Raw genomic sequence first — 8,629 nt, 5'->3', positions numbered from 1 at the left:
GAGAAAGCTTCTGAGTGTAATTTGGTACTCCTCATCCCTCCCACCCCACCCTAACGTTATATAAGACACTGTCGTACGCCGCCATCTCACTGACAGGATCCTTAACATGGTGGTGAAAGCGAAAGGGCTAATCTTGCTGCTCTGAACTCTAATAGGATTATCTTTTCTTTTTCTCCTTTTTGGGACAAAGATTGTTGGGATGTGAGGTGATCCATGAGAGCTCCACGTTGTAGGCCATTGACCATTATAATTATTTAGTAGGTAAGACTGAGACTGGTCAATGCTGTATGAACTAGGAATTTGGATTCCTTAAATCACCAACTGAAGATCATTGGTTTGGAACCTGAATTTTTTGGTTCCTTGTTTTGTTTGGTTCATGTTCTCACTAAGAACCAATGGAGATCTCTCTTATATGCAGCTGCTTTATTAGCCAATGCTTTTACATCTATCCCACCAAGAAGCCATTTTCCTTTCCATTCCACAGGAGCTGTTCTGGACACACATCTGCCATTTAGGGATGAGCTAGCTGTGCCATCTGACAACTGAGCGGAATGTCAATCTGAGCAGCAAATCTCATGAGAGCCAGGGATGAATCTATTATAAAGACTGCAGCCTCATGACTGTTAAAATGAACTACTCTCCGCTTGTAAGGTGCAGTGACATGAGAGCAACACGCCAAGTAAAAGAAATTGTGAAAAAGGAAGTTGCTGAAGCTTCAAAAGCCATTCTTACAGCGGTCTCCACTTTTTAAGCCACTGGGTGCTTAAAGGAAGATCTCCTCCTCTGATGGGATAACCTTCTTGTCTGGTGACACTACTTGGACACCTGTTAGGTACACAAAGCAAGGAATGTTTGGGTTCTCATAGCTTGTAGAATTTGAGAGGACTGCTTGCCTCTTCAAATTGTCTAGGTAGTCTTACTTCTAGTAACACCCTTGAAAGAAAAATGGACTGGCAAACTTGAACTGGAATTGACCTGAGAGGGTAGGGATTTTGCCAGGAGATTTAAAGCCCAGCTTTTCAACAGTATTGATGGCATATCTAGATATGGTGATGAAACAATCTAGAGGGAAAATCTTTTCTAATTTCTCTTTGTCAGAGTATTCAGCCCCAGAAGTTGATAAATATGCTCTAATTCAGTGGGAAGTTATAGTTTGATTATTGCATGAAATCTACGGCCTGTGTTATGCAGGTCAGAGTAAATCATAATGATCTCTTCTGACCTGAATATTTATCTATATATAACTCACATCCTTCCTCAGAGGAAGAGTTGGACTAAGAGGAGGGAAAGGGAGAGTGTTTTGGGGCTTTTTAAAGAGATGTTGTGTCTTCAGTTTGTTTGATTCTTCTTGAACTTAATTTTTTAAAGAAACCTTTGATGTAACATTCTCCCCTCAAAATGTTGTGACTCCTCTGCTGGAAGGGGTTAAAAACTCCTGGTGGGTTGCCAGATGGGTAGGACTTTTTCTACCTGGGGCCCTCTCACAGCATTGAAATGGGCCAGTTAACTGCAGATAGGAACGCAAACCACTTGTCAGGCTTAGCAGAAGTGGTATGAAAGAATATAGGAATCTTGCACATCCTTGCAGATACTGTATTCCCCTCTCCCATCCTTACAAGGAACACACACTGGTCAATCTCTTAAAAATTAAGACTGGGGTGATTTATTAATCTTGTTAAGAACTCTGATACAAAGCACAGTAAAAGGCCACAGACCAGTAAATAAAATGTGGCTTTTGGCCACTTTACAAATTCTGCTACAGTACTACCAGTAAAACAGACTCACTCTCACACCAGTTCAAACAACAAGTAGTTCAACTGGCAAAGAAAAGTTCCATTCACTTTTCAGTTTAAAAAGTTTAATAAAGCTTTAAGTGTTTGCTGGTTTAAATGCTACCAATTTCCAAAAGGGAATTTGTAATTAAATGAAGTTAGAGCTAAAGAACATTATTAGGTTTGGAAGGCAAGACTTTGTTCCTAAGCCATAGGAAATGCTTCTGAATGTATAAGATTGCAAGAGTAGCAGACTGTATTACAGGCCTTAAGTCACTTAAATTTATACAGGTTATTAGCATTATCTGTAAATATACAATATAAACAACTGTACATACATGGCATATAGCTTTGTTCTCCGAAACAGTAGGCAACTCTTTAGCTTAAGACACCTTTGCTTGCCAAAACAAAAAGGCACATCTGAACAAGATGCATGCTAAATACTAGGGATTCTTTCCAATAACTGGGTTAGGTAGTCCTAGGTTATACTTTGTCAAAATAATCATAGAATGTCAGGGTTGGAAGGGACCTCAGGAGGTCATCTAGTCCAACCCCCTGCTCAAAGCAGGACCAATCCCCAAGCAGATTTTTGCCCCAAATCCCTAAATGGCCCCCTCAAGGATTGAACTCACAACCCTGGGTTTAGCAGGCCAATGCTCAAACCACTGAGCTATCCCCCCCCCCTAAAACTAATAGTGCATTCTGATATCTTCATTTAGATTTTCAACTCATTTTTCTTTTTCCTCTTCAGCAGCAAATGACTGGACATTAAGACATGGCATTAAAAATTTGAGAACAGTAGTTGTCATTCACAAACTTCCCAGATTTACATAAAATTCGAAGGCAAGTAGCCAGAGGTTTAAAATCAGTAACACTATCCATCCTCATGCTTGTGTAGCAATTCCACTGGGTTTTTTGTTTTTGTTTTTGTTTTTAAATAAAGGCCACTAGTGCTCAAATTTGAAAAATTCCACAAACGCACCTTTTTTTCCGGCTCAGTGCAATGAACTGATAGTTTAAATTCATGTAGTGTAGTTTACAGTGCAAAATATATAATCTTTATACTGGCATAGCTGTCGGCACTGAGGATCTGAGACAAGGCAATGCTACTGATCACCTGAGGGTAATGCTGTGGGAGTAGACAAAGAGCAGAGGGTTTTTCTAATTTTTAACTTCTTTTTTTTTGATCAGCAGCACTTTTGTAAGAGCATTATTTGTGAAAGTACTAAAATACACTGCCTTTTTTTGAATAAATAAAAAGGAACTTTACAAATACTATTCCAGTGTCAATGACTAATATGGCTAAGGTCATTGAGGAGTTTCTGCATTTTCTAGCAAAGACTGTCTGTCCAAAGGAGGATGGGAAAGCTCCCTTTTGTAAGTCTTTGGTGGCAGTTTTGGTAACTGAGGGCTAGAATTTTGCCTTGGTGGGACTGGGGGAGCTAGAGGATGGGCAAGGTTGTTGTGACTCGAGCTGAGCCCACAGCAGCGACGCAGGACCCTTGGAGAGGGTGTGCTTGGAGGAGTGTTTGGTGAGCTTGGGCATGTGCTGGCTTCCCTGAACCGATCTGGATCTCTGTGAAAGCGTCCCACTGGCGGTGGCTGGAGGTTAAATGGACAGTTTATGAAGTGTTCTGGAGGCCGAAGTGGTACTGGTGGAGGGGTGTCAGGAAGAGGGTCTCTTGGAGGGGGTGGGGGTGGACTATGCAGCAGTTGATCAAATGGATTATTGTAAGCAGGAACTCTAGGTTGTATCTTTGGAGGAGGCGGTTGCCTTGGTGGAATAGCAGGAGGATCATCATCCAATTTTAAACTTCCCTGAAATACAGAAAAAGAAATCACCCAAAGAACCTTTCATTTCTTATAAAGTAATATATTTCCTGACATGCACTGAATGAAGGTGTAGAGTGAAGGTTTCGCTAGTTGAAAAAGTGACAAAGTGTAGCCTTTAACGGGCAAAACATCAGGTTGAGGGAACTGATTTTTACAAACCCAGTGGTAAGAGTTTTTCCCTAAGATTAAAATCATTCTAATATGTATACACACCCACAAAATAAAGAGCAATGCATCATAGTGTACTGTGTTCATATAGTTTATTTGCAGTTTAATTATGCTACTTCATATTGTACTAGGACTAGTATTGCCGTGTATTTTGCAACAGTAATGAAGTCTTATTAATATGAAACTGCATTTCAGCTCTCTGCTATTAAGTTTTTGCTATGAAATGGGGCAAACAGGGTAAGGCTGTTCTGTGAGATTTATTAGGTTTGAAGATTAACAAATCAGAATTAACAAGATTGCACTACATTAGAACAATGTGCACATGTCAAAGACCAATTGTTTCATAAAGCTGATCAAATCCACCAACACGTTTACTAACAAGATGATTTAACTAACACACACACACACAATCACCTTAGAGTTAGAAGCATCCTGATCAAACTTTTTGCGTGGAGGAAGTGGAGGAGGAACCAGAGGCTCTTCACTTAGTTTATGTATACTACCACACGAACTGAAGAAAGATTCTAAAAAGAGATAAGGTGAGTTTCAGGTGGTGCACAATACAGTAAAGTCAAACATTCTGAAATTTTTTAGACAAAACTACAAAAAAACTAAGATTCTTACAGACACAAGGTGGGTGAAGTAATATCTTTTATTGAACTAACTTCTGTTGGTGAGAGAAGCTGGTCCAAAAAGATATTACCTCACTCACCTTGAGTCTCTAATATCCTGGGACCGACACGGCTACAAAAACGCTGCATAAAACAGATTCTTGGTATTCAGTGGCATCCCTAATTGTTCAGCCCAGCTGAAGGAAGTTACATTACCAGCCATTTTTGTAATTATACACTGCATTTCACAAAGCAGACTTCGGTATGAAGTACAATATATACTCATACGGCAGGTAATAAGCAATATTGAATGCCTCAATTTGACAGTCTTCCTATGCTCTCTGTATTTAGAAAACGAAGGCCTGATAAGAAAAGTTAGTAGACAATGAAACTGTTTCATTTGGAAGCTTTTTCATGAGGGAGAATTCATTGTCTTTAACTGGAAGCAAGTAGTGGTGTATGTGGTTTTGGCATATGTTTAAATCAAAAACTGGCATGGAAAACCTCCTCCTTTTGTCCAAAAAGTGATTACACGTTCACATTTGGAGTTTACAGGGCTACTTATGGAATGTAATAGCAGTTCTGTTGCAATCCCACAGCAGAAAAAATGGTAGAGCAGACAAAAATAGTACATAAGACTCCAACTGTTACAACTTCTTTCATCCCCTTTAAAAGTTTACAACCTTTTCCCTTTGGAGAAAAAAAAAAGGGGGATATTTAAGAGTTGTTCAGAAAAATATTAAAAGTTAGGCATCTAAATAAGAAAACACTGGCTCTTGCTAAAGCTCGTTTCTTTTACATTTATGTGCATGATGCAGATCAGTATATTAAGTGGATTTGTTTTCCCAATTTCGTACTGTATTCTACAATTCTGGATTTTCATAAAAATAAAATGCAAATAAAAACACCTGCTTTTATTCAAGAGGATAGGCACAGGTGGCAGCAGTGTTCTCAGTTGTATATCAGATGTACAAAGCATATGAATACAGTGTCAGCTCACCACATACGGTATGGAAAGCACCTTTTCTCTCCCTAATAGTAGAGCAAATCCTTGCATGAGATTTTAATGCCAACCACCATAATATCTAGTTACTTTATCTGTGCAGTTAGCCAGTCTTTATCAATTAAGCAACAGTGGGGAAAAACAGCCATGTTATTTGTTAGGCTCAAACCCAAGCAGTCCTTAGATTTTATGCATCATTTTACTGTATGCTCTACCTAACGGGAAAAGCCCCGCCTCGCCCCCCCCCCTTTTTTAATGAACTGGTCTAACACTTTATACCTTTATTATGGGAGTTTCATGATTCTTAGGCTCTTATGGTACAAAAGTAGATTTAGAAAACGGAAAGAATTTATTGACAAACTACAGGAGTCAGGGTACTCACTTGACTGCGGCAAATGGACAGGAGCAAAGATGCTATTGTTACCTAATAAAATGAAAAATGGATCAAAAAATAAATTTTGCCACCAAAACAGTGTTCCCCCCTCCCTTCATCTGTTTATAAAACATCCCAAAGACCAGTATGTACTGGCGTGCATCTTTAAAATATCTCTGATGTACTATCAAATCTATTGTTGAAACAAGGTACATTCTACTATGTAAATATTTCAAGGCCAAAAACTTTGTTAGGTATTGTTGAAGAATATATGGCTTTTTAAACAATATTAATAAAACGTTATAGTTAAGAATATACTGAATACTAGAAACGTAGGAAATTACAACTGAATTTTGACACCAACATCAACCACCCTAGTCACCTTTTACCTACAGGCTGGAGAGCCCTCACTATTTGCCACATGAAACACAAGTCTGTCATGTAATCCCCTTTCTTAGTTTTATGGTGATATGTGAACATAACTCTTATCCTTTCATTCCAGCCCATGCAATATGTACTGAGAGGGTATCACAGGGTGGTTGTTGTATCGTTTGGATCCTGGCACCCAAATCTATCAACAGGTGAACAAGCGTGAATGGTCAACTGCCCACTGACAGCGCAACACAGAGCGACCAGATTGAGAGGGGAGAGGAAATTCTGAGGGTGGACTTCATTCCAGCACAGATGACAAACACACAACCTATGCATTACTTAAAAGCCCTACTTTAACCCTCAAAATAAGGCTTAAGGGGTGCATACGCCATGTGCTGACCTTCTGTGCAGGAGTTAATTTCACCTCACTAATTTTCACCTCATCAGGTAGTCATAGGACTGAACTGAATGGGCCAGTAGCATTCTCCGAGAGACAACCACTTCCGCAGCTGTGCGTGGGACAGCTGTTTTAAGAGGGGGGAGGAAAGGGCACAGAGTTCAAGTTCTTTTGTGAACATTAGATGTTGACTTCCATTATGTACTTCGTGCATAGCTTTTATGGGCAAGGAGTGCAGTAGAAACACAGTTAGTTCAATAATGCTGATGAAGTAGATACAAGCTCCGCTGGCCGAGCTTGTAACTTCCATGAGCACTCACGTGTCATTTGTGGGAGAAAGGGCAAACATTACAGGCCTGTGTTTGGAACAAGTTTCCCAAGCATAACCTCAGCAGCTGGCAACCACCGTATACCATTTCAGGCCTCTCTGAAGCTTTAAGGACCCATCATCCTGTGCCACTCCCAGCAGTAACAGACTCTGCTGAAAAGGTGCTCATGGGTTTCAACTTTTTCGTGGAACTCAGGGTTGCTCTATTTTCTCAATTGTCCCCATCCTTTCTCTCAAGAAAGCCTCTCAATTTATTTCCAAAGCGGCTTTATATCCCATCACTATCACAATCCAGTACATTAGAGTTTCTTCTACAAATGAGACTTGCTTTGGCATTGTAATAAAGATGATATGCCATATTAAATAGCAGAACAGTCTTGTTGGTGCCCCTTCTTTCAACACCAGCATCCCTTGTGACACCAGTGTCGCCCCTCTGCCAAACAGTACTAGATACCTGGTTATATCCAAGGAGAAGTAATCAGTAACACAGAGTCTGGATACAACTCGTGTTACACACACCCCCAACATCCTTGCTTGGCTTCCAAGAAGCAACTATGCCTCAAGAACTGACCCTATCAAGCCCAAGGCAAAGAGCAAACTCTCCTGTTACTTGTACAGCTCCTTCTATACAGGACCTTGTAAAAACCAAGAACTAACACCATCATGTGCATTTCTTCCAGGACTAAAGGCTTGCATGCAACTAGAAAAAGAACATAGAAAGAAGACTACATTTAATAGCACCACCTGGCATCACCTGCCATAACAAAACATTTTTTAAGGAACAACAAGAGCCTATGCAGAGGTGAGGTGGAATAGGAAATGAAAAAAGCAAGTAAATATCAAATAGATTATATACATACCATAAGAACTGTTGAGATCAATATCTAAAAATACACTGAGTTCCGAAGAGGCAGACACTGGCGGAGTAGACGGCGTATTCGGAGAAGTTGGGGCCGATGCTGCTGACTCATGCTCTGTTTCAGTAATTCTACTGAAACTTATTTTACATGGTTCCCTTTCCAGTGGCGTTGGGTGACCTCGCAAGGTTCCAGAGGTGGAGCCATGTCTGCCAGTATTGGGCCTTATTCCAGGAGATTTTAGAGGGTACGTTGTTTTCCTAGGCTAAAGGAAGTAATCATGATTAATATTACTAGTATTTAGTACAGGAAACTAACAGTAAAAATGCCAACCCACTATCTGACATCGGAAAAAACAAACAAAAAAGGAACTGAGTACACAACTCTGAACAAATATCATAATTTTGTTTAATGGTAGGTGATTTTTATAACGGGTCTAAGTTTATAACGGGTCTGTCAGTGTTTATTACAAACTACTCTTTATGGGGTTTTAATAAAATTGTGAAAATTTGCTCCGCTCAAGAAATCTTTCTTTCAAGAATTCTAAAGAATTGTTAGTCTGGAGTTTCAGGTGTGTGTCGATCAGGACAAACCATGGGAGTCAGCAAGTGGTGTCCCAGAGGAGCTCTTTTGCAGACTGTAGTCAGAAGGAGCCAGAGTACAGGGGCAGTCAAATCACCTCACAGTAAGGGTGACGTGACAATCCTATTGCTTATACTGTAGAAATTCACCAGGCCCTTACCCACATGCATAGATCCAAGAGTCGGAATCCCATGAGATAGGAATCTTTGAATAAGAATAGTTTTTTCTTTATTGTTATATACTCTGGTATCTGATTTAGTCTCTAGTATCTGATTTAGTCCGTATACAATTCTTACCCATAAGAGTGACAGATGCGGCTGATATGACATTGCA

The 8,629-nt window shown here is 39.9% G+C and overlaps 1 protein-coding gene across 2 annotated transcripts in view; it reads right to left on the bottom strand.

Moving 5' to 3' along the window:
• Nucleotides 1-1,640: 1,640 nt before the first annotated feature.
• The window catches only part of SOS2 (SOS Ras/Rho guanine nucleotide exchange factor 2), a 90,619-nt gene continuing 83,630 nt past the window's right edge, over nucleotides 1,641-8,629 (bottom strand). For both annotated transcript variants that reach the window (XM_005290246.5, XM_065593978.1), the window contains 4 exons: nucleotides 7,718-7,979; nucleotides 5,770-5,811; nucleotides 4,188-4,297; nucleotides 1,641-3,590 (listed from right to left, as the gene is read on the bottom strand). In XM_005290246.5, coding sequence (XP_005290303.2) covers nucleotides 3,081-3,590; nucleotides 4,188-4,297; nucleotides 5,770-5,811; nucleotides 7,718-7,979 — 924 coding nt within the window. In that variant the 3' untranslated portion in view covers nucleotides 1,641-3,080. The remainder of the gene's footprint in view (nucleotides 3,591-4,187; nucleotides 4,298-5,769; nucleotides 5,812-7,717; nucleotides 7,980-8,629) is intronic.

This window comes from Chrysemys picta, chromosome 4 (genome assembly GCF_011386835.1).
Source record: "Chrysemys picta bellii isolate R12L10 chromosome 4, ASM1138683v2, whole genome shotgun sequence".
Lineage (NCBI taxonomy): Eukaryota > Metazoa > Chordata > Testudines > Emydidae > Chrysemys > Chrysemys picta.
Note: the sequence above shows the minus strand (reverse complement) of the source record. Positions and strands in the feature narration are given on the sequence as shown.